The sequence below is a fragment of the Rhinoraja longicauda genome, chromosome 16 (genome assembly GCF_053455715.1).
Source record: "Rhinoraja longicauda isolate Sanriku21f chromosome 16, sRhiLon1.1, whole genome shotgun sequence".
NCBI lineage: Eukaryota > Metazoa > Chordata > Chondrichthyes > Rajiformes > Arhynchobatidae > Rhinoraja > Rhinoraja longicauda.
In genome coordinates, this window is record NC_135968.1 from 9645141 (window position 1) to 9671690 (window position 26550).

General features: G+C 47.4%; 1 protein-coding gene across 1 annotated transcript in view; it reads right to left on the reverse strand.

Moving 5' to 3' along the window:
* pcdh15b (protocadherin-related 15b) overlaps positions 1–26550 on the reverse strand; it is a 1128636-nt gene that overhangs the window by 350347 nt on the left and 751739 nt on the right. The window contains exons 12-13 of the mRNA XM_078413191.1: positions 12501–12609; positions 10979–11091 (exon numbers count right to left, since the gene is read on the reverse strand). Of these exons, the coding sequence (XP_078269317.1) occupies positions 10979–11091; positions 12501–12609 (222 nt within the window). The remainder of the gene's footprint in view (positions 1–10978; positions 11092–12500; positions 12610–26550) is intronic.

The following is a 26550-nucleotide window of genomic DNA, read 5'->3' on the forward strand; positions in this document are numbered from 1 at the left end:
CTCATTCTTCTAAACTCCAGCGAGTATAGGCCCAGTGCCGACTAGGGACAATTTTTACATTTTACCCAGTCAATTAACCTACAAACCTGTACGTCTTTGGAGTGTGGGAGGAAACCGAAGCTCTCGGAGAAAACCCCACGCGGGTCACGGGGAGACCGTACAAACTCCGTACAGACGGCGCCCGTAGTCAGGATCGAACGTGAGTCTCCGGCAGCGCTGCATTTGCTGTAAGGCAGCAACTCTGCCGCTGCGCCACCGTGACATCCTTGTAAACCTCCTCTGGACCCTCTCCAGAGCCGGCACATCCCTCCTCAGATACGGTGCCCAAAACTGCACACAATATTCCGAATGCGGCCTTACCAGCGCCTTATGGAGCCTCAGCATTAGTAAAGAGTACTCTATTATCAATAGACAATAGACAATGGACAATAGGTGCAGGAGTAGGCCATTCGGCCCTTCGAGCCAGCAACGCCAATCAATGTGATCATGGCTGATCATTCTCCATCAGTACCCCGTTCCTGCCTTCTCCCCATACCCCCTGACTCCGCTATCCTTAAGAGCTCTATCCAGCTCTCTCTTGAATGTATTCAGAGAATTGGCCTCCACTGCCCTCTGAGGCAGAGAATTCCACAGATTCACAACTCTCTGACTGAAAAAGTTTTTCCTCATCTCTGTTCTAAATGGCCTACCCCTTATTCTTAAACTCTGGCCCCTTTATCCGAGCGCAACATAACATAAAAGATCACACTTCTCCTGGTGCCTGACAGGCACATTTAATGCCAACAGAACAGGGGAGGGGAAAAAAACCCCCAGCTTGTAATCAATTGTCTGTCAGTACATCACCATGCTAAAACTGCCTATCGCAGCTACCTGCATGAAAACACTGACGGAACTGTAACAAAGTAAATTAACCGACTGTGAGCCACTCTGGGACCTCCTGAGATGTGAAAAGTAGGAAATCAACGGCGAAAGCCAAATTCAATGAAAGGCACGCACAGAATTTCTCTCCAGCCGAGTGAAGACAAAAGACGTGGGAGGGATCTAATGGAGCTAAATGTTGACTTCTGATGGAGGGTCGGTGCCTCAGAAGGCAGTGGAGGCCAATTCTCTGAATGCATTCAAGAGAGAGCTGGATAGAGCTCCTAAGGATAGTGGAGTCAGGGGGTATGGGGAGAAGGCAGGAACGGGGTATTGATTGAGAATGATCAGCCATGATCACATTGAATGGCGGTGCTGGCTCGAAAGGGCCGAATGGCCTCCTCCTGCACCTATTGTCTATTGTCTATTGTCTACATCTCTCGTTTCCCTCTCCCCTGACTCTCAGTCTGAAGAAGGGTCTCGACCTGAATCCGTTTCCCCAGAGATGCTGCCAGACCCGCTGAGTTGCTCCAGATTTCCGTGTGTCTCTCCTGTAACGATAGTTATGCTTCCCCCTCAGCAGATGCTACGGGAATGATGTTGTCCTGTTGGAAAGGGTACAGAGCAGATCTACGAGGATGTGGCCAGGACTCGAGGGTGTGAGCTGTCGGGAGAGGTTGAGCAAGCTGGGACTCCATTCCTTGGAGCGCAGGAGAGGTCTCAAAGAGATGATCTTATCGAGGCATATAAAATCATGAGAGGAATAGATCGGGTGGATGCACAGAGTCTCTTGCCCAGAGTAGGGGAATCGAGGACCAGAGGACATAGGTTTAAGGTGAAGGGGGAACGATTTAATGGGAATCTGAGGGGTAACTTTTTCACACAAAGGGTAGTGGGTGCAGGGAACGAGCTGCCAGAGGAGATAGTTGTGGCTGGGACTATTGCAACGTTTCATCAATAGACAATAGACAATAGACGCAGGAGGAGGCCATTCGGCCCTTCGAGCCAGCACTGCCATTCAATGTGATCATGGCTGATCATTCTCAATCAGTACCCCGTTCCTGCCTTCTCCCCATACCCCCTGACTCCGCTATCATTAAGATAGATAACAATTGGACAGGTACATGGATAGGACAGGTCTGGAGGGGATATGGGCCAAATGCAGGGAGGCAGGAGTAGTGTAGACGGGACATGTTGGACGGTGTGGGCAAGTTGGGTCGAAGGGCCTGTTTCCACACGGCAATGACTCCAACGGCGACTTTTTTCCAGCACATAGTGTTTTTAGTTCAGATATGAAGCATTTGCAATGATCAGATTTCAAGCATGTCCTCTGGCTTTGGTTCTAGCTCAGCTAAAGTAAAATAGATAATACCCCTGTATTAACAACAAGCTCTTGCTATTGAGGGCGTGCAGCATAGGTTTACTAGGTTAATTCCCGGAATGGCGGGACTGTCATATGATGAAAGACTGGAGCGACTAGGCTTGTATACACTGGAATTTAGAAGGACGAGAGGGGATCTTTTCGAAACGTATAAGATTATTAAGGGGTTGGACACATTAGAGGCAGGAAACATGTTCCCAATGTTGGGGGAGTCCAGAACAAGGGGCCACAGTTTAAGAATAAGGGGTAGGCCATTTAGAACAGAGATGAGGAAAAACATTTTCAGTCAGAGAGTTGTGAATCTGTGGGATTCTCTGCCTCAGAAGGCAGTGGAGGGCAATTCTCTGAATACATTCAAGAGAGAGCTGGATAGAGCTCTTAAGGTTAGCGGAGTCAGGGGGTATGGGGAGAAGGCAGGAACAGGGTACTGATTGAGAATGATCAGCCATGATCACATTGAATGGCGGTGCTGGCTCGAAGTGCCGAATGGCCTCCTCCTGCACCTATTGTCTATTGTCCTGGTAAGGAGGTTTGGGGCAGGGAGCACTGCAGTGTAACGCAACAGAGGGACAGTGCTGCAGGTGTTGGGCTGTGGGGTCACCCTGGTGGCGGATTGTGGCAACACTCTTTTTAGAACGTTAGAGAACAGGCCCTTTCGGCCACCAAGCCCATGCCGCCCAGCGATCCCTGGACACCAGCGCTACCCTGCACCCTTGGCAAAGTTTACAGAAGCCAATTAACCTGCAAACCTGCACGCCTGTGGGGTGTGGGAGGAAACCGGAGCACCCGGAGAAAACCCACGCGGTCACGGGGAGAACGTGCAAACTCCGTGCAGACGAGCACCCGGAGTCAGGGCGGAACCCGAGTCTCCGGCGCCGTGAGGCAGCAACTCTACCGCTGCGCCACCGTGATGACCTTAGAAGTCGAAGTCCACAACGGGTGGAGGTGAGTCGGACAGTGCCCTGGGAGTGCATTGGCATACCCATTCATAGAAACATAGAAACATAGAAAATAGGTGCAGTAGTAGGCCATACGGCCCTTCGAGCCTGCACCGCCATTCAATATGATCATGGCTGATCATCCAACTCAGTATCCCGTACCTGCCTTCTCTCCATACCCCCTGATCCCTTTAGCCACAAGGGCCACATCTAACTCCCTCTTAAATATAGCCAATGAACTGGCCTCAACTACCTTCTGTGGCAGAGAATTCCACAGATTCACCACTCTCATCGTATCAAAGTTAGTTTTATAAAGATAACACTACATTTGATGGGCAACTTTCTGTGTAGGAGACTGAGCTGTGTCCCAGCCATTTTCAAATGAGCTTGCAGGTCTTATTGCATGTCTTCTGAGGTAAATGTAGGAGAACGAGCAGAAGCGGCACGAAGCAGCACAGTGGCGCAGCTGTAGAGTTGCTGCCTTACAGCGCTTACAGCGCCGGATACCCAGGTTCGATCCCGACTGCGGGTGCTGTCTGTACGGAGTTTGTGCGTTCTCCCCGTGACCTGCGTGGGTTTTCTCCGAGATCTTCCGTTTCCTCCCAAAGACGTAGGCTAATTGGCTTGGTAAATGTTAATGTACGGGGATCGCTGGGCGGCACGGACTTGGAGGGCCGAATAGGCCTGTTTCCGGCTGTATAGATATGATATGATATGATAAATGTAAAAATAAATTGCCCCTAGTGCGTGTAGGATGTTGTTAATATGCGGAGATCGCTGGTCGGCGCGGACTCGATGGGCCGAAGGGCCTGTCTCTGCGCTGTGCCTCTGAACTAAAAAACTAAACTGAGCTAAAGAAGCAAATGCACATTTGATGAAGTGTATAGCCGTTTCACTCGTGTTCTGACTAACATTTATTTCTAAACCAGTGACTGAGCCAAGCAAGATGTCTAAAGAAGGATCCCAACCTGAAACGTCACCCATCCGTTTTCTGCAGAGATGCTGCCTGACCTGCTGAGTTACTCCAGCACTCTGTGCATTCATTTATAAACTCTCTTTGTTTAAACTTTCGGTCACCCCTCTCTTTATTTCCCTGTATCCCTGAACTCACACAAGTTCACAGTCACTCCTTGAATTGTTTTCTTTTTTTGTTGCCATAAACCTTGCACTAAGGGTTAATATATAGCAACTAACCATGAGTTAATCAACCAATCAACTCATTAATTTAGCAGCACATCTTTAGGATGTGGGAAGAAATCAAAGGCACACAGAACCCCATGTGGTCTCAGCATCTCTTCTCTCCCGAGATGCTGCCTGACCTGCTGAGTGACTCTCGCATTCTGTGTCTGGCTGGACAAACAACCTTGATGTGAACTCATTCTTGGTTGTGAGCTTGCAGTGCATGAATTGATCGCCGCATCTCCTGCGTTGGAATTTGCATTTCAAACGTGTCCACTGATTTAACAACGTCGCTGCTAAGATATTCAATGCAACGCGCCTCATTGAACATGGTGTTATTAAGAAAATAACTGCAGATGCAGGTACAAATCGAAGGTTTTTATTCACAAAATGCTGGAGTAACTCAGCAGGTCAGGCAGCATCTCGGGAGAGAAGGAATGGGTGACGTTTCGGGTCGAGACCCTTCTTCAGACTGATGTCAGGGGGGCGGGACAAAGGAAGGATATAGGTGGAGACAGGAAGATAGCAGTGGACATACCCTGAGGAGAAATCGCAGTGGAGCAACAGGTAGTATAAGAAAATAACTGCAGATGCTGGTACAAATCGAAGGTATTTATTACGATTTCTCCTCAAGGTATGTCCACTTTGAAGAAGTTCTCCTCCTCTCTTCGACGAGAGTTTAGCAACATGCTCTCTCGCTGCTATCTTCCTGTCTCCACCTATATCCTTCCTTTGTCCCGCCCCCCTGACATCAGTCTGAAGAAGGGTCTCGACCCGAAATGTCACCCATTCCTTCTCTCCTGAGATGCTGCCTGACCTGCTGAGTTACTCCAGTATTTTGTGAATAAATATCATTGAACATGGTGGTCAGTTGCAGCATGAGAAAGCTCGTGCAAAGAGGGCACGCCCCTTATCGGAAGTACATGGTAAGCAGGCTTGGAACAGGACGAGTTGGAGGAGGAGTAGGGATGTCAGGGGTTCTGGGGAGAAGGCAGGAGGACGGGGTTAGCATTCATAGCAAGAGAATTTGAGTATAGGAGCAGGGAGGTTCTGCTGCAGTTGTACAGGGCCTTGGTGAGACCGCACCTGGAGTATTGTGTACAGTTTTGGTCTCCTAATCTGAGGAAAGACATTCTAGCCTTAGAGGGAGTACAGAGAAGGTTCACCAGATTGATTCCTGGGATGGCAGGACTTTCATATGAAGAAAGACTGGATAGACTCGGCTTGTACTCGCTGGAATTTAGAAGATTGAGGGGGGGATCTTATAGAAACATGCAAAATTCTTAAGGGGTTGGACAGGCTAGATGCAGGAAGATTGTTCCCAATGTTGGGGAAGTCCAGAACAAGGGGTCACAATTTAAGGAAAGGGGGAAATCTTTTAGGACCGAGATGAGAACGTTTTTTCACACAGAGAGTGGTGAGTCTGTGCAATTCTCTGCCACAGAAGGTAGTTGAGGCCAGTTCATTGGCTATATTTAAGAGGGAGTTAGATGTGGCCCTTGTGGCTAAAGGGATCAGAGGGTATGGAGAGAAGGCAGGTACAGGTTACTGAGCTGGATGATCAGCCATGATCATATTGAATGGCGGTGCAGGCTCGAAGGGCCGAATGACCTCCTCCTGCACCTATTTTCTATGTTTCTATGTTTCTAGGAGGGAGAAATAGATCAGCTATGATTGAATGACGGCGTAGACTTGATGGGCCGAACGGCTTAATTCTGCTCCTCTCACTTATGACATGACATGAATTGACTGTCATGTGTCAGAGTGAGGCCAAACGCATATGTTCTCCCCGTGACCTGCGTGGGTTCTCTCCGAGATCTTCGGTTTCCTCCCACAACAAAGATGTACAGGTTTGTAGGTTATTTGTCTTGGTATAATTGTGAATTGTCCCTAGTGTGTGTAGGGTAGTGTTAGTGCGTGATTAGTATCCTGATTAACCCTCTGATGAAGACAGTGGGGAGGGAGACACGTTTTTTAAATCACAATCTAATTTCCACAAAACGGAAACTGGTGGCATTTCTCTTTCCTTGAGTGTATACCCTGAATTGACTTGCAGATCGAAGATAGAGCTCAGAATATGTACACTGTTCACGCCTCTCCTCTCTTCCAGCCTTCCTAACCCAAAGAAATCGGGTCAAAATTCAAAACGTTACCTATCCATATTGTCTAGAGATGCTGCCCGACCATTTAGGACTAAGATGCGTCAAAACCTTTTCACCCAGAGAGTTGTGAATCTGTGCAATTCTCTGCCACAGAAGGCAGCGGAGGCCAATTCACTGGATCTTTTCAAGAGAGAGTTAGATTTAGCTCTTAGGGCTAATGGAATGAAGGGATATGGGGAGAAAGCAGGAACGGGGTACTGATTCTGGATGATCAGCCATGATCGTGTTGCTGGCTCGAAGGGCAGAATGGCCTACCCCTGCACCTATTTTTAATGTTTTCAATGTTTTATAGTCCTTTTCGCCCATCGATTCTGCTCCGCCATTCGATCATGGCTGTTCTATTTTGTTCCTCTCAACCGTCTCCTGCCCTCTCACCGTAACCTTCAATGCCCATACTAATCAAGAACCAAGAAAATTAATTGTTTACTAGACCAAGTGGACCTGTTGGGCCCAAATCTCTCCTGCATTGGTGCAGCACCCTCTCCTCTCCCCCTCCTCCCTGCACTCCATCCCCCTCAACCCCCCTTATCCTCCCTCCGTCCCCCTCCCTCCCCCCCCCTCCCCCCTCCCTCCCTCCACTCCCCTCACTCCCTAGGAGATAGATTTGAACTTTAAAATGTGAATAACTTTTTAAATATAACTCCGATTTCAATTAAACTTCTTCCATTAGCACCAAAGGGACGACGGTGAGTAAGGTGGGCCTATACTTGTCGCGGTGTCGTGTACCGTTTTGGCTGCAGTTCAGGAACAAACAAACGAGAGTTTTAGTACAAGACCAAGTGGACCCGTTGGGCCCAAACCTCTCCTGCATTGGTGCAACACCCTGTCCTCCTCCCCTCTCTCCTCAACCCTCCTCTCCCTTCTCCCCACTCCCCCTTCCCCCCTCCCTCCCTCCCTCCTCCCCTCCCCCTCCCTACCCCTCCTTTTATCATATCATATCATATCATATATATACAGCCGGAAACAGGCCTTTTCGGCCCTCCAAGTCCGTGCCGCCCAGCGATCCCCGTACATTAACACTATCCTACACCCACTAGGGACAATTTTTACATTTACCCAGCCAATTAACCTACATACCTGTACGTCTTTGTGAAAAATGTGAATAACTTAAAAAATATAACACCGATTTCAATAAAACTACTTGCGTTATCATTAAAGTGACAATGGTGAGTAAGGTGGGCCAAAATTATCACGCTATCGTGTACCGTTTTGGCTGAAGTTCAGTCACAAACAAGATGGACTTCAGAAGGGCTAAACATCCAAGGACGTACACGCCACTGGAGATAAATGGGTCTATTGTGGATAGGGTGAGCAGTTTTAAATACTTGGGAGTCCGCATCGCAGAGGATCTGACGTGGGCAACGCACATTGCCGCACTGGTGGGTAAGGCTAAGCAGCGCCTTTACCACCTTAGACAACTGAGGAAATTCAGAGTGTCTCTGAGGATCCTTCATTGCTTCTACTCTGGGGCTGTAGAGAGCATCCTGTCCAGCAACATTACAGTCTGGTTTGGGAACAGCTCTGCCCAGGACAGGATGGCCCTGCAGAGAGTAGTGCATTCGGCAGAACGCACCATGGGAACTACACTCGTCCCCCTGCAGGACCTATACATCAGGAGGTGTAGATCCAGAGCAAGTAAGATCATGAGGGACCCCTGCCACCCCAGTAACGGACTGTTCCAGATGCTACGATCAGGCAAACGCCTCCGCTGTCACGCTGTGAAAACGGAGAGGATGAGACGGAGCTTCTTCCCACAGGCCATCAGGACTGTCAACTTTTATAACCCCAGAGACTAAATTTTTGTCGACACTAATAGTAACTTATTAACTTTATTTATATGCTGTAACTGTAATTATTTTTGTGCACAACCCGCAGGCATTGCCACTTTCATTTCACTGCACATCGTGTATGTGTATGTGACAAATAAATTTGACTTGACTTGATAACAAACGAGAGTTTTAGTACATAGATAATCTAGTTGTTGTTATCTGTAAAGAAGAACCAAGTTTTACTGCAGTCTAATTATCAGAATCTGGAGACCAAACTGCTCCCTGAAAATACTTGACCAAACTATTCCATTCGCATCAATGAAAATGTGTTCAGATTCATCTATGTAAACCTGTGTTCAGATGAGTGACTCCTACTTAAATTGCCCTTCAAACCTATTCGCTTATGTTGATCATAAATTGCGAAAATAATCAACTCCCATTTGAACACAAATTACATGTTTAAAAAAATAAACTATGGGATAGTCAGTGTCACTCAACCAATGCAAACTCCTTTGAATATATAAATCGTCAGAGAATGAAGAAAATGTAAACAGAATGAGAGCAAAGAGATAAATGATAGTGGTCAAGATTAAATGTTATGGCCCAACCTGGTACAATGTGTAGGACGGAACTGCAGATGCTGGTTTAACTGGTATTGCGTACAGCTTTGGTCTCCTAATCTGAGGAAAGACATTCTTGCCATAGAGGGAGTACAGAGAATGTTCACCAGATTGATTCCTGGGATGGCAGGACTTTCTTATGAAGAAAGACTGGATAGACTCAGCTTGTACTCGCTGGAATTTAGAAGATTGAGGGGGGATCTTACAGAAACTTACAAAATTCTTAAGTGGTTGGGCAGGCTAGATGCAGGAAGATTGTTCCCGATGTTGGGGAAGTCCAGAACAAGGGGTCACAGTTTAAGGATAAGGGGGAAGTCTTTTAGGACCGAGATGAGAAAGTTTTTCTTCACACAGAGAGTGGTGAATCTGTGGAATTCTCTGCCACAGAAGGAAGTTGAGGCCAGTTCATTGGCTATATTTAAGAGGGGGTTAGATGTGGCCCTTGTGGCTAGGGGGATCAGGGGGTATGGAGTGAAGGCAGGTACAGGATACTGAGTTGGATGATCAGCCATGATCATATTGAATGGCGGTGCAGGCTCGAAGGGCCGAATGGCCTACTCCTGCACCTATTTTCTATGTTTCTATGTTTCTATGAAGATAGGCACAAAATGCAGGAGTGACTCCGGCAGCATCTCTGGAGAGAAGGAATGAGTGACGTTTGGGTCGAGATCCTTCTTCAGACGATAATGTGTTCCATTTACTTTTCTGGAGATCCCGTTCTCTCTTGAGATGAATGTTTTATGTTACATGAGCATTTGTCAGCATTGGGCCTGTACTCGCTGGAGTTTAGAAGGATGAGGGGGGACCTCATTGAAACACACAGAATAGTGAAAGGCCTGGATGGAGTGGATGTGGAGAGGATGTTTCCACTAGTGGGAGAGTCTAGGACTAGAAGTTGTAGCCTCAGAATTAAAGGACGATCTTTTAGGAAGGAGATGAGGTGGAATTTCTTTAGTCAGAGGGTGGTGAATCTGTGGAATTCTTTGCCACAGAAGGCTGTGGAGGCCGTTAGTGGATATTTCTAAGGCAGAGATAGATATATTTTTGATTAGTACGGGTGCCAGAGGTTATGGGGAGAAGGCAGGAGAATGGGAGAGGTGGATCAGCCATGATTGAATGGCAGAGTAGACTTGATGGGCCGAATGGCTTAATTCTACTCCTATCATTTAGGACCTTATCACTTATACACATATAGAAACATAGAAACATAGAAAATAGGTGCAGGAGTAGGCCATTCGGCCCTTCGAGCCTGCACCGCCATTCAATATGATCATGGCTGCTCATCCAACTCAGTATCCTGTACCTGCCTTCTCTCCATACCCCCTGATCCCTTCAGCCACAAGGGCCACATCTAACTCCCTCTTAAATATAGCCAATGAACTGGCCTCAACTACCTTCTGTGGCAGAGAATTCCACAGATTCACCACTCTCTGTGTGAAAAAAAACTTTCTCATCTCGGTCCTAAAAGACTTCCCCTTTATCCTTAAACTGTGACCCCTTGTTCTGGACTTCCCCAACATCGGGAACAATCTTCCTGCATCTAGCCTGTTCAAACCCTTAAGAATTTTGTAAGTTTCTATAAGATCCCCTCAATCTTCTAAATTCCAGCGAGTACAAGCCGAGTCTATCCAGTCTTTCTTCATATGAAAGTCCTGCCATCCCAGGAATCAATCTGGTGAACCTTCTCTGTACTCCCTCTATGGCAAGAATGTCTTTCCTCAGATTAGGAGACCAAAACTGTACGCAATACTCCAGGTGTGGTCTCACCAATGCCCTGTACAACTGCAGCAGAACCTCCCTGCTCCTATACTCAAATCCCCTCGCTATGAATGCCAACTTATCATTCGCTTTCTTCACTGCCTGCTGCACCTGCATGCCTACTTTCAATGACTGGTGTACCACGACACCCAGGTCTCGTTGCATCTCCCCTTCTCCTAATCGGCCACCATTCAGGTAATAGTCTGCTTTCCTGTTCTTGCCACCGAAGTATTAGACCAGTTTCCTTCTAACTAATTCCTGTATTCAATTGCGCACTTGACAGAAAATAAAACAATAAGTAACTTGAATTTACCTTAATAACCAAATCGAATCTCTGATGAACATCCCTATTTATCGGTCTTAGGAGATAAAGCTCAGCTGTGACATTATTCAGATGGAAGTATTTAGCGTAATCTTCAGGCGTTCCTTAAACAAAACAGGACAATCTTGTGTGAGTCATTTCTTCAAAATGATTGGCATTGCACTTTAATATTATCTATCGATTTATCCAACCAACAGATTGAAACGATTAAACTCATACTCTATGTGTCGAAAGGAACTGCAGATGCTGGTTTACACCGAAGACAGACACAAAATGCTGGAGTTCACAAGTTGTAGGAGTAGAATTAGGCCATTCGGCCCATCGAGTCCGCTCCGCCGTTCAATCATTGTTGATCTCTGCCTCCTAATCCCATTTTCCTGCCTTCTCCCCATGTCCTTTGACACTCGTTCTAATCAAGAATCTGTCTATCACTGCCTTGACAATATCCACAGACTTGGCCTCCACAGCCCTCTGTGGCAATGAGTTCCACAGATTAACTACCCTCTGACTAAAGAAGTTCCTCCTCACCTCCTTTCTAAAAGAGTGCCCTTTAATTCTGAGGCTGTGAACTCTGGTCCTAGACTCTCCCACCAGTGGAAACATCCTTTCCATATCCACTCTATCCACGCCTTTTATTATTCTGTAACTCAGCGGGACTGGCAGCACCTCTGGAGAAAAAGAACGGGTGACGTTTTGGGTGGAGACCCTCCTGAGTCTGAGGAAGGGTCTCGACCTGAAATGTCACCCGTTCCTTCTCTCCCGAGATGCTGCCTGACCCACTGAGTTCTCCAGCATTTGGTGTCTATCTAAACTAACACTATTACCTAATAACATTATTACCTCCCCCATCGACTCCATCCAAGCCTTTCCAGGTGAGGCAGAGGTTCACCTGCACCTCCTCCAACCACATCTATCGTATCCGCTGTTCCACATGTCAACATCGGCGACACCAAGCGCAGCCTCGCCGATCGTTTCGCTCCACACCTTCGCTCAGTCCGCCTTAACCAACCTGATCTCCCGGTGGCTCAGCACTTCAACTCCCCCTCCCACTCCCAGTCTGACCTTTCTGTCATGGGCCTCCTCCAGTGTCATAGTGAGGCCCAGCGCAAATTGGAGGAACAGCATCTCATATTTCGCTTGGGCAGTTTACACCCCAGCGGTATGAACATTGACTTCTCCAACTTCAGATAGTTCCTCTGTCCCTCTCTTTCCCCTCCCCCTTCCCAGTTCTCCCGCTAGTCTTCCTGTCTCCTACTAAATCCAATCTTTATCGCGCCCTCCTCCCCTGACATCAGTCTGAAGAAGGGTCTCGACCCGAGACGTCACCCATTCCTTCTTTCCCGAGATGGTGCCTGACCCGCTGAGTTACTCCAGCATTTTGTGTCTACCTTCGATTTAAACCAGCATCTGCAGTTTTTTTTCCCCTCTAACCTGCCCCCTCATTACAAATTGTTATACAACCAGATTATAAACCTTAGCAGGCAAAACAACAGGATATATTTTAGTTACCAACCGACGAGAATGCTGTAAACAATTCCCGGTCGCTCATCTGTTGGTTTAATATTGATGTCCTGATCTATAGCGAAAATCCGAGGTGTAACATTCACGGGGTTTATCCGTGCCTGAAAGAAACCACAATTGGCGCACTTTAAACACAGCATTCAAACGTAACGCTTTCCCTCGCGTGTAAATAACAATAGACAATAGGTGCAGGAGGAGGCCATTCGGCCCTTCGAGCCAGCACCGCCATTCAATGTGATCATGGCTGATCATTCTCAATCAGTACCCCGTTCCTGCCTTCTCCCCATACCCCTTGACTCCGCTATCTTTAAGAGCTCTATCCAGCTCTCTCTTAAATGCATTCAGAGAATTGGCCTCCACTGCCTTCTGAGGCAGAGAATGCCACAGATTCACAACTCTCTGACTGAAAAAGTTTTTCCTCATCTCAGTTCTAAATGGCCTACCCCTTAATCTTAAACTGTGGCCCCTTGTTCTGGACTTCCCCAACATTGGGAACATGTTTCCTGCCTCTAACGTGTCCAAACCCTTAATAATCTTATACGTTTCGATAAGATCTCCTCTCATCCTTCTAAATTCCAGTGTACACAAGCCTAGTCGCTCCAGTCTTTCAACATATGAAAGTCCCGCCATTCCGGGAATTAACCTAGTAAACCTACGCTGCACGCCCTCAATAGCAAGAATATCCTTCCTCAAATTTGGAGACCAAAACTGCACACAGTACTCCAGGTGCGGTCTCACTCGGGCCCTGTACAACTGCAGAAGGACCTCTTTACTCTTGTCTCCTGATATCTGAGAAGCAAACATTTTGTCAACGCGTAGTTTGCTGGGAATCTGAGAAAGCCGCTCAAACGATGATCCGTGACCGTCGGCGGTCAGCAAAGAGACATCTTGCCCGGTCGATCCATTCTTTCATCCTCAGTTAGTTCGACTGCAATTAGTTGAGGTGAATCTGAACCGCAGGCACTGTAGTGAGGCACCACGGAGGGCAAGAGTTAAGTCAGCAGTTTGACCGAGGGATTAGTTCCTCTGCTTCGGGTGGGTGTCGTGTAAATTTGGTCAGCAATTATGAGTAGAAGATTATGAGGAGATGTTTGGGCGGCACGGCGGTAGAGCTGCTGCCTTACAGCGCCAGAGAACCGGGTTCGATCCTGACTGCGGGTGTTGTCTGTCCCTCAGGTCGGCCGACTTGGGGCTACTCACTATCCCGCGGTCTAGGCTTAAGCTCAGGGGTGACCGCGCTTTTGCGGTTGCAGCTCCTAGACTGTGGAACAGCATCCCTCTCCCCATCAGAACTGCCCCCTCCATCGACTCCTTTAAGTCCAGGTTCAAAACCTATTTCTACTCCCAAGCGTTTGAGGCCCTCTGAGGGGGCGTTGTGAACTGTTTATGTACTGCTGTTATGTTTGTGTGCCATTGTATGTTCTTTCTTAGTACCTGAACTGATGTTCAGCACTTTGGTCAACGTGGGTTGTTTTTAAATGTGCTATACAAATAAAATTGACTTGACTTGTGTGGAGATTACAGGTTCTCCCTGTGACAGACAGCACCTGGAGACAGGATCGAACCCGGATCTCTGGCGCTGTAAGTTAGCGACTCTACTGCTGAGCCCAAATACCCTGTCATTTGAACGTGGCTGATCTAGGTTTCCCTCGCAACCCCATTCTCCTGCCTCCCCCCCAACCTTACAAATCAAGAACCTATCAAGCTCCACTTTGAAAATACCCAATGCCTTGTCCTCCACCGCTGTCTGTGGCAATGAATTCCACAGATTTAGCACCTGTTATCCCCAGAAGATACAGTCGAAGCGGACCCAGATGCGAAATTTAACATAGCCGGCACGTTGGGGCAGCGGTAGAGTTGCTACCTTACAGCGCTGGAGACCCCGGTTCGATCCTGACTGAGGGTGCTATCTGTACGGAGATTACACGTTCTCTCTGTGACAGACAGCACCTGTAGTCAGGATCGAACACGGGTCTCTGGCGCTGTCCATAGAGTGTGTAGGATACTGTTAATGAGTGGGGATCGCTGGTCGGCGCAGACACGGTGGGCCAAAGGGCCTGTTTCCGCGCTGTATCTCTAAACTAAACTAAACCTATCGACTGAAAGGTAGCGACAAGGGTCTGCTAACGACATTGACACGTCTGAGTGAAATCTTATTACACACCAACCACATGATGACATCCAGCCTCACGCAGGTCTTTGCGCATTAAAAAATGTATTTTCCAACTGGAAGCCATTACCTCTGATAATTATACTCTGTAGATCCAAACGTTATGAATGCATTGAAGATGTACGGGTGTCAGAGGTTATGGGGAGAAGGCAGGAGAATGGGGTTAGGTGGGAGAGTTAGATCAGCCAAGATTAAATGGCAGAGTAGACGATGGGCCGAACGGCCTAATTCTACTCCTATCACTAGGTAGTGTAAGAAAATAACTGCAGATGCTGGTACAAATCGAAGGTATTTATTCACAAAATGCTGGAGTAACTCAGCAGGTCAGGCAGCATCTCGGGAGAGAAGGAATGGGTGACGTTTCGGGTCTTCAGAAGAAGGGTCTCGACCCGAAACGTCGCCCATTCCTTCTCTCCTGAGATGCTGCCTGACCTGCTGAGTTACTCCAGCATTTTGTGAATAACTACTCCTATCACTTATGATCTTATGATCCTAAGCCTGCTTTTTAAATTTAGAGATACAGCGCAGAAACAGGCCCTTCGGCCCACCGATTCCGTGCTGACCAGCGATCCCCGCACATTAACACTATCCCACACACACCAGGGACAATTTATTTTTACATTTACCAAGCTATTTCACCTACAAGCCTGAACGTCTTCGGAGTGTGTGAAGATCCTGGAGAAAGCCCACGCAGTCACGGGGAGAACGTACAAACTTCGTACGGACAGCACCCGTAGTCGGGATCGAACCAGGGTCTCTGGCGCTGCAAGGCGGCAACTCTACCGCTGCGCCACCGTGGGAACTACACTCGTCCCCCTGCAGGACCTATACATCAGGAGGTGCAGATCGAGAGCAAGCAAGATTATGAGGGACCCCTGTCACCCCAGCAACGGACTGTTCCAGCTGCTACGGTCAGGCAAACGCCTCCCCTGTCACGCTGTGAAAACGGATAGGACGAGACGGAGTTTCTTCCCACAGGCCATCAGGACTGTTAACTATTATAACTCCAGGAACTAATTTAATTTACTGTATTAATTTTAATTTATATGCTGTAATTGTAACTTTTTTTTTGCACAATCCGCAGGCATTGCCACTTTCATTTCACTGCACATCGTGTATGTGTATGTGACAAATAAACTTGACTTGACTTGACTTGGGACCCTTCTACCCTCTAGTTAATGATCCCCACAATTAGTACAACATTGATTAAATGGTAACAGAAGGACGTTCTCAGTTACGTGAACCAAGATTCTGCTTCGGTATCATGCCTACGACTTTAAGCGCAGAGAGCATTTCAGGGCGGCACGGTGGCGTAACGGCGGCAGTAGAGTTGCTGCCTTAAAGCGCCAGGGACCCGGGTTCGATCCTACTGCTGGTGCTGTCTGCACGGAGTTTGTACGTTCTCCCCGTGGGGTTTTCTCTGTGATCTCCGTTTTCCTCCCACACCCCAAAGTCGTACAGGTTTGTAGGTCACTTGGCTTGGTATAAATTAAAATTCTCCCTTGTGTGTAGGATGGTGTTAGTGTGTGGGGATCGCTGGTCGGCGCGGTCCCGGTGGGCTGAAGGGCCTGTTTCCACGCTGTATCTCTGAACGAAACTAAATTACAGCAATTTAAAACTGATGTGCTTCCAACATCAAAAAACATGCCCAAAGATGGTGCCCCATGATTCATATTTCTATTTTGACCTACTTTGGTTGGTTTTCGTTTCACCCCGTTCTGCCCTGCAGATGAAACTACATCTTCCATTGAATCTACGACATCTGTCCATAAAATACCACACATTCGAGAGAACATCAATCTCTCGACTGTTCTAATACAAGACTTCCTTTGCCATCAATGGTTTCCTTAGAAATGTGAAAGTTAGGAGTGGTTACAATAAAAATAATGTCTATTAAATGCACGGTTCAGGGTTTAATATCAAAGAGCTTTTGACCAAACAGTCTGATTTGTTGCTTGAGTGGGATTGACTTTCACTTGAACTCCTTGCTATTCTTCATTCTTTCCCCCTTCATTGCTTCTACTCTGGGGCTGTAGAGAGCATCCTGTCCGGCAACATTACAGTCTGGTTTGGGAACAGCTCTGCCCAGGACAGGATGGCCCTGCAGAGAGTAGTGCGTTCAGCAGAACGCACCATGGGAACTACACTTGCCCCCCTGCAGGACCTATACATCAGGAGGTGCAATTCCAGAGCAAGCAAGATTATGAAGGACCCCTGCCACCCCAGTAACGGACTGTTCCAGCTGCTACGGTCAGGCAAACGCCTCCGCTGTCACGCTGTGAAAACGGAGAGGATGAGACGGAGTTTCTTCCCACAGGCCATCAGGACTGTCAACTTTTATAACTCCAGCGACTAAATTTTTGTCTACACTATAGTAACTTATTAACTTTATTTATATGCTGTAACTGTAATTCTTTTTTGTGCATAATCCGCAGGCATTGTCACTTTCATTTCACTGCACATCGTGTATGTGTATGTGACAAATAAACTTGACTTGACTTGACTTAAGAGTTTGGTCATGTTTAATTTCTTTTTGCTGCAAAGATCAGGATGATTTCAATTATACTGTAAACGATGAAGGACACTCTCCATCTCGACGAGAAAGTGAATATCAGTCTCATTAATGCATGGTTTAGTCACGGTTTGTGAGTTGTTTTATATTTAAAAAATAAGTCATTTGGCGCTTGACAGAGTAGATCTACAGCATGCAAACGAAAAACCCAGTTGAAGCCGACAGACGATATCAATGCTTTACAAGAGATGAAACTTATAGAATCGGTTGTGCATATTTTAACGCGCGAACCCAAACATCGCGGGATTTTGACGGCACAGTCTGGATACATCCTGAAAAGATTCTCAGAATAAAGAAACAGAAAAAAGCAGGAAACACTCAGCAGGTCAGGCAGCATCTGCGGAAAGAGAAACAGAGTTAACGTTTGGATTCTGAAAACGAGCCTTGGACTGAAACGTTACCTCTGTAACTCTTTCCACATTTATTCTCCGAACTGCTGAGTAATTCCAGCTTCTTCTGTTGTCAATTTTTTATGTTTTTTTGATTTTGGACTTATGTGTTTAGGTCAGTTCTCTACTGGAAATACTGAAAATCAATAAAAACATGTTCATTGAAATCCAGCAATAAATTGTCCCTTATGTGTAGGATTGTTTTCTGTTTTGTATGGGTGGCACGGTGGAGTTGTTGCCTTACAGCGCCAGAGACCTGGGTTTGATCCTGACTACGGGTGCTGTCTGTACGGAGTTTGTACGTTCTCCCCGTGACCTGCATGGGTTTTCTCCGGGAGCTCCGGTTTCCTCCCAAATTCCAAACACGTACAGGTTTGTAGTCTCATTGGCTTGGTAAAATTGTTCGTAATGTGTGTAGGATAGTGTTAATGGCCGGGGATCGCTGGTCGGCACGGACCTGGTGGGCGGAAAGGCCTGTTTCCAAGCTGTATCTCTAAAACGACACCACAATCAGGTTTGGAGTCAACTTGATAGATCCTCTTTAAGTCACACCATAGGTCAACATGGGCCATCAGCACAGATGCTGTTGCCTGCAGAAGTGTGTAAGAAAATAACCGCAGATGCTGGTACAAATCGAAGGTATTTATTCACAAAATGCTGGGCCCGGCGATCGCTTCGCTCAACACCTGCGCTCAGTCCGCCTTAACCAACCTGATCTCCCGGTGGCTGAGCACTTCAACTCCCCCTCCCATTCCCAGTCTGACCTTTCTGTCATGGGCCTCCTCCAGTGCCATAGTGAGTCCCACAGGTAATTGGAGGAACAGCACCTCAGTTTTCGCCTGGGCAGCTTGCAGTCCAGCGGTATGAACATTGACTTCTCCAACTTTAGATATTTCCTCTGTCCCTCTCTTCCCCTCCCCCTTCCCAGTTCTCCCACTGTCTTCCTGTCTCCACCTATATCCTTCCTTTATCCCGCCCCCATGATATCAGTCTGAAGAAGGGTCTCGACCCGAAACGTCACCCATTCCTTCTCTCCTGAGATGCTGCCTGACCTGCTGAGTTACTCCAGCATTTTGTGAATAAATACCTGTTGCCTGTAGAAATGCACTGTCTGCAGAAACATCAGCCTGCATGTGTCCAGATGAGTGGGTGCTTTAGTTTAGTTTAATTTAGAGACACAACGCGGAAACAGGTCCTTCGGCCCACCGACCAGTGATCCCGGCACATTAACACTATCCTACACACACTCTAGGAACAATTTACCATTTACACTTATGCCAGCCAATGTACCTACAAACCTGTACGTCTTTGGAGTGTGGGAGGAAACCGACGATCTCGGAGCAAACCCACGGGGAGAACGTACAAACTCCGTACAGACAGCATCCGTAGTCAGGATCGAACCTGGCTCTCCGGCGCTGCAAGCGCTGTAAGGCAGCAACTCTACCGCTGAGCCTGACACAAGGAGCATCTGTAAGGTACATCGATGATTCAAAATTTCTTTATTATCGCGTGTACAGATGTATAGTAAATTTATTTTTTAGCATACGGTTCAGTAAAGCATTGCCATACCTAAGCAGAAACCCAGATAGTACAATGAACATGGAAGGCACTGTGGCACAGCGGTAGAGCTACGACCTTCCAGCGCCAGAGTCCCTGGTTCGATCCTGACTACGAGTGCTTGTTTGTACGGAGTTTGTACGTTCTCCCCGTGACCTGCGTGGGTTTTCTCCGGGAGCTCCGGTTTCCTCCCACACTCCAAGGACGCACAGGTTTGTAGATTAATTGACTTGGTAGAATTGGAATGTGTGTGTGTAGGACAGTGTGAGTGTACGGAGGATCGCCGATTGGTGCAGACTCGGTGGGCCGAAGGGCCGGTTTACGTGCTTTATCTCTAAACTAAACTAAAAAAAAACTAAACTAAACTACGGGAGATCGCAATGGGAAAAATAATTTAGTCCTTTAATATTAAATAACTATTCAAAAATCACTTAAAAGATGATGCCGGCAGTAAGAACTCAGTGGGGGATCTGCATGTGTCAGAAGGAACTGCAGATGTTGGTTTAAACCGAAGATAGACGCAAAAGGCTGGGGCAACTCAGCGGGGCAGGCAGCATCTCTGGAGGGAAGGAATGGGTGGCCTTTCGGGTCGAGACCCTTCTTCAGACTGGGGTGACATTTCAGGTCGAGACCCTTCTCCACACTGCTTGTTCCGAAGATCTGCCTGTTCGGTGTGTTTTACCCAAAGTTAGACAGATCAAATAACTTGACCGATGGATTTTACCAACATAACGAGGAGCTGCTTCGCAGTCTGCATAATGCATATGCTTTGAGGGAAGATGCACATTTTCATCTTCAAATCGTCTTTGGTGATCAAAAGGCAGGATCTGCAAATATATTGCAGAAACGTGTCAACTTAACATTAATGTTCCCTGACACGCCAAATGCTTTTGCGAACCTCTTTATCCGTGCAGATCAAAGTTTGTCGGGATATTTATTTTCGTTTTGAATATTGTGAAATATAGGATAACTGTACGTCAGTATGTCCTCAAAACAGCTAAATGGTTTACCAATGAAGAAAAACCGGCAGGGTTCGTGCTGCACTGTGGCGCAGCGGTAGAGTTGCTGCCACACAGCGCCAGGGGCCCGGGTTCGATCCTGACCACTGGTGCTTGTCTGTACGCAGTTCGTACCTTCTCCCAGTGACCTGCGTGGGTTTTCTCCGGGTGCTCCGGTTTCCTCCCACACTCCAAAAGACCTACAGGCTTGTAGGTTAATTGGTCGGGCAAAATTGTAAATTGTCCCTATTGTGTAGGATTAGTGTTAGTGCACAGGGTGATCGCTGGTCAGCAAGGACTCGGTGGGCCGAAGGGCCTGTCTCTCAATAACTAATATACCCTCTATCCTGTCTGTAGAGTCTGAAGAAGGGTCTTGACCCAAAACGTCACCAATTCCTTCTCTCCTGAGATGCTGCCTGACCCGCTGAGTTACTCCAGCATTTTGTGAAATAAATGCCTTCGATTTGTACCAGCATCTGCAGTTATTTTCTTACACTACCCTCTGTCCTGTATCTGTACATTGTGGAAGGCTTGATTGTAATCATGTGTAGTCTTTCTTTTATTAGGTCTGTTCCCCGGGGCACAGCTCGGCCGCGGGGCCTTCCATCGCCCGCGGGGCCTTCCATCGCCCGCGGGGCCTTCCACGGCCTGGCGTGGCTCGGCCGCTGGACTTAGCATCGCCAGCGCGGCTCGGCCGTGCGACCTAACAGTGCCCGGTACGGCCGCGGGACGTCTCAGCGCTCGGTGCGGCTCGGCCGCTGGACTTCACATCGCCGGCGCGGCTCGGTCGCGGGACTTAGCAGCGCCCGGGGCGGCTCGGCCGCGGGGCCTTCCATCGCTCGGCCGCTGGACTTAACATCGCCGGCGCGGCTCGGCCGCGGGACGTTTCGGTGCCCAGTGCGGCTCGGCCGCGGGGCCTTCCATCCCCTTGCGGGGGCTGTGCCTGTCGGTTGCCTCGGTAGGGGTCGAGCTGCCTGTCCGTGGGCGTGGGGGGAAGAGAGTGGAAGTTTTGTTGCCTTCCATCACAGTGAGGGGGTGTTTGGACTCACTGTGATGGATGTTTGTCTTGGGGTCGTGTATCCTGTGCACTTTGTTTCTTTTTTTGTTGTGTTTTGTGACTGCTGTAATTTCGTTCGGTACTTGTACCGAATGACAATAAAGTTCTATACTACTACAAGGAACTACAGATGCTGGTTTACCAAAAAGTGACACAAAGTGCTGGAGTAACTCAGCGGGTCAGGCAGCATCTCTGGGGAACATGGGATAGAAGCTGCTTTGGGTCGGGAACCTACATCAAACTTTTTGGCAATTAGTTCTGATTAAAGTAAGCAAAAGAACTTGGGGGCTGGAACAGTGGCACAGCGGTAGACTTGCTGCCTCACAGCGCCAGAGGCCCTGGTTCAATCCTGACTACGGGTGCTGTCTGTACAGAGTTTGTACGTTCTCCCCGTGACCTGCATGGGTTGTCTCCAAGATCTTCGGTTTACTCCCACACTCCAAAGACGTACAGGTTTGTAGATTAATTGGCTTGGTAAATGAAAAAATTGTCCCTAGTGTGTGTTGGATAGTGTTAATGTGCGGGGATCGCTGTTCGGCGCGGACCTGGTAGCCCGAAGGGCCTGTTTCCGCGCTGTATCTCTAAACTAAACTAAACTAAACTAAACTTGGGGGCTGGCACGGTGGCGCAGCGGTAGAGTTGCTGCCTCACAGCGCCAGAGGCCCTGGTTCGATCCTGACTACGGGTGCTGTCTGTACAGAGTTTGTACGTTCTCCCCGTGACCTGCGTGGGTTTTCTCCAGGTGCCCCGGTCTCCTCCCACACTCCAAGGAGGTACTGGATTTTAAGTCTATGGGTTTTGGTTAAAAATATTGTGAATTTACCCTAGAGTGTAGGATAGTCCTAGGGTGTTACTAGAATGTTGCCTGGGTTTCAGCACTTAAGCTACAGAGAGAGGTTGAACAGGTTGGGTCTTTATTCTTTGGAGCGTAGAAGGTTGAGGGGGGACTTGATAGAGGTTTTTTAAATTTTGAGAGGGACGGACAGAGTTGACGTGGGTAGGCTTTTCCCTTTGAGAGTGGGGAAGATTCCAACAAGGGGACATAGCTTCAGAATTGAGGGACAAAAGTTTAGGGGTAACATGAGGGGTAACTTCTTTACTCAGAGGGTGGTGGCTGTACGGAATGGGCTTCCGGTGGAAGTGGTGGAGGCTGGCTCGATTTTATTATTTAAGAGTAAATTGGATAGGTATATGGATGGGAGGGGATTGGAGGGTTATGGTCTGAGAGCAGGTAGATGAGACTAGGTCAGGGAGAGTGGTCGGCGTGGACTGGTAGGGCCGAACGGGCCTGTTTCCGTGCTGTAGTTGTTATATGGTTATATGGTTATATGGTGCAGGGCGATTGCTGATCAGTGCAGACTCAGTGGGCCGAAGGGCCTGTTTCTGGGGAGATGATAAGCATACAAATTATAAGTATATTTGGTATTAGTTAGTGTTAATATAAGTATACTTATCATTAACACGATCCCTCAATTGCTACATCTCTTTAAATTCTCTTTCTGACGTTTTCCAGAACTCAATCTTTGGTAGATTAAAAGGACACGCTCAAATTTGATCCTACTGCTTAAACATCTCATTTTAAATATTGCACTCAGTGTTGTCTGAAATCTTTCCCACAGTGAATAATCCCTTTGATGCACTCAAGACAGATCACTTCATGATCTCGGAAAAGTGAAATGGTGTTGCTTTATAGATTCTGGGTTGGAATATTTTGAGTTTGAGAAACCCAGCATGGAAGCAGGCCGTTCGGCCCACCGAGCCCACGCCAACCATCGATCACCCATTCACACAACTAGTTGTACACGTTCCCTACACACATGGGGCAATTTGCAGAGGCTAAATAACCTACAAACCCGCACCTCTTTGGGGAATGTGGGAGGAAAGCGTGGCAGTCGGAGATAACCCACGCACCGGTCACAGGGAGAAGGTGCAAACTCCACACAGACAGCACCTGATATCAGGATCGAACCCGGGTCTCCGGCGCTGTGAGGCAGCAGCTCTGCCCACTCACCACATTCAAAACATCGCTGAAGTCTCACCTGTTCAGCACTGCCTTCAACCACTGAAGGTCACCTCACCTTCTGTCTCCTTTCTCTGTTCGTTTATTTATTTACTTATTTATCTATTTATTCATTATGTTCTCTAAATCTCTGTAAAGCGTCTTTGACTATATGAAAAGCGCTATATAAATAAAATACATTATTATTATTATTATTAAGCCGTCACTGTAGAGTCACTCGGCCCTTAAGGGATCCAGCCTGCGAACCACATCAACCTGATCTGGAGAAGGAAACGGCATCGGTACCAAAAGGTCCACTGGATGGAGAGCGAGGGGATGCAAAGGTTACTTTGCAAAGCGAGAGAAATCAATATTCATGCCGCTGGGTTGCGAGCTGCCCAAGCAAAATAACAATTTGCGGTTCCTCCAATATTTTATATTTCAATATTCTTTTGCTCTTACGATCTTTGCAGGAAACTGCAAACCAATTAGCGTTTGAAGAGCAGAAAAATCAAGAATTCATCTTAGGCTAGGTTCCACTTTTTTGGTAGACCTGGAAGTCATATCTTTTTAATGGACTTTTGCATTTATTAGAACAGGGGACTGACTAGAGAGTGTCATAAAATGGCCATCTGTTTCCCTTTCACAACATTCAACTCAAGGATTCCATTTTACCACAGCTATTAAACCCCACACAATATAACACAATATATCCTTGGCTATGTTTCAACGATTGGCATTTTTACAACGAACATCCAAAAAATGCTTTTTAAAATGGCTTCGGGTATAAACAGAAGACGGTTAAACCCAATATATAATGCCATAAACATTGAGGAAAACATTTTGTTTTTAGGTATCTTCATATTTCTTTTTACGATCTTTGCAGTTTGAAGTGGAGTCGTGCATTAATATTGTACAACTTTCATAAAATCACCACTGAAATATAAATGATGCATATAAAAGTGTCAATAAATTGATACCTTGCGGAAAAATCTATTTTAAGATCTACTGTTAATTGAAATGTAAACATTAAATATAAAATCTGCTGTTAATTGAAATTTAAACATTATATTGAACAGTACAGCACAGGAATAGGCCCTTCGGCCCACAATGTCAGTGCCGAACTAGCCCCAGGTGGTGAGAATTGGCAGCCACACCTCTTCCTCACTGATCCTCAACACAGGCACACCACAGGGCTGTGTGCTCAGTCCTCTCCTGTACTCCCTGTTCACACACGACTGTACTGCCAAGCACAGCTCAAACAGCATCCTCAAGTTTGCTGACGACACGACCATCTTGGGCCTCATCACAGACAACAATGAGACGGCCTACAGAGAGGAGGTAAAGGCACTGAACAGCTGGTGCCAGGAAAATAACCTCTCTCTCAATGTCAGCAAAACTAAAGAGACGATCGTAGACTACAGGAGACAGCAGGAGAGTGGACACCTCCCCATCCACATCGGTGACGCTGAGGTTGAAAGTGTCAGCAGCTTTAAGTTCTCCGGTGTGCACATCACTGAGGACCTTTCCTGGACACTGCACACGGACACAATAACAAAGAAGGCCCACCAGCGGCTCTTTTTCCTGAGAAGACTGAGGAAGTTTGGCATGAACGCCAGCATCCTCTCAAACTTCTACAGATGCACCATCGAGAGCCTGCTGACGGGCTGCATTACAGTCTGGTACGGGAAGTGTTCTGCCCACAGCCACAAATCACTACAGAGAGTGGTGAAGACGGCCACAGCACATCACTGGCAACTGTCTCCCGGCCATTCAGGACATTTTCTACCGGCGGTGCCTGCGGAAGGCACGCAGCATCATCAAGGACCACAGCCACCCAGCACGCAGGCTGTTCTCCTTGTTACCGTCAGGCAGACGATACAGGAGTATGGCTGCACGTACCGCCAGACTTAAGAACAGTTTCTACCATCAGGCCATCAGGCTTCTCAACTCATAAACACATTTCAAATCATATATGTTGATTATTTTTAATATTGTCTTTTTTACCTATTTTTAATATTGTCTTTTTACCTTACTAATGTCATTGTTTATCTTATTTATCCTTGGAATATTACTGCTGAGGTGACCCGTTCTCTTGTCAAATACATTTCATTGTACCATTGGCCCTGTGCCAACCTACAGATGACAAATAACATTTATTATTATCTATATACCAAAACTCTCGTTTGTTATCTTGTTTGTGACTGAATTTCAGCCGAAACGGTACACGATAGCATGACAATTTTAGGCCCACCTTACTCACCATTGTCATTTTAGTGATAATGCAAGTAGTTTTATTGAAATCGGTCTTATATTTTTTAAGATATTCACATTTTAAAGTTTAAAAGGAGGGGAGGGGGAGGGGAGGGGAGGAGGGAGGGGGGAGTGGGGGAGGGGAGGGGGGGGGGTTGAGGAGAGAGGGGAGGGGGGAGGGGGGGAGGACAGGGTGCTGCACCAATGCAGGAGAGGTTTGGGCCCAACGGGTCCAGTTGGTCTAGTTATTATTACTAATCTAATGGTCGAAGGGCCCGTTTCCATGCTGTGTTGTTCGATTAATCAATCGCATTATTAGCGTTGCAGTGCTTACGCAAGTCGAAGCTGTGGGGGGAGGGGGCCAGATCTGAAGTACAACTGCAACGAGCTGAATATAGGGTGCATATTGTGTCAGATTTAGCTCACCACATCGATGCCACTCTGCTGGGTTAACTGCTGAACCCAACCAGTGAGCAGCAGGTCAAACACTGCACCCAAGACCTTTGCTTTTCAATGCACAGATGCACAAATTACAGCTGACCTGACCATTCAGGGGAACATTGAAACAGTTCCATTTGATCCAGCCCATCCTGTTTAAAGACAAAGTTAGACACAAAATGCTGGAGTAAACCCAGCGGGACGGGCAGCATCTCTGGAGAGAAGGAATCCCTTCTGTCCAGAGATGCTGCTCGCCCCGCTGAGTTACTCCAACATTGTATGCCTATCTTTGGTTTAAACCAGCATCTGCAGCCCCTTCATACACACTGTTTAAAGGCAATATAGAGTCATACACAGTGGAAATCTCATCCAATCTCATGTGTCTGCACGTGATCTATAGCCCTGTATTCCCTGCACGTCCATGCGGCTGTCCAACAGCTTCTTAGGTCCCGCTTCTGTTTCTGCCTCCGCCGCAGTGGTGCAGCGGTAGAGTTGCTTCCTGACAGCACCAGAGACCAGAGGCTCGATCCTGACCAAGGGTGCTGTCGGTACGGAGTTTGCACGTTCTCCCCGTGACCCGCGTGGATTTTCTCCGGGTGTTCCGGTCAC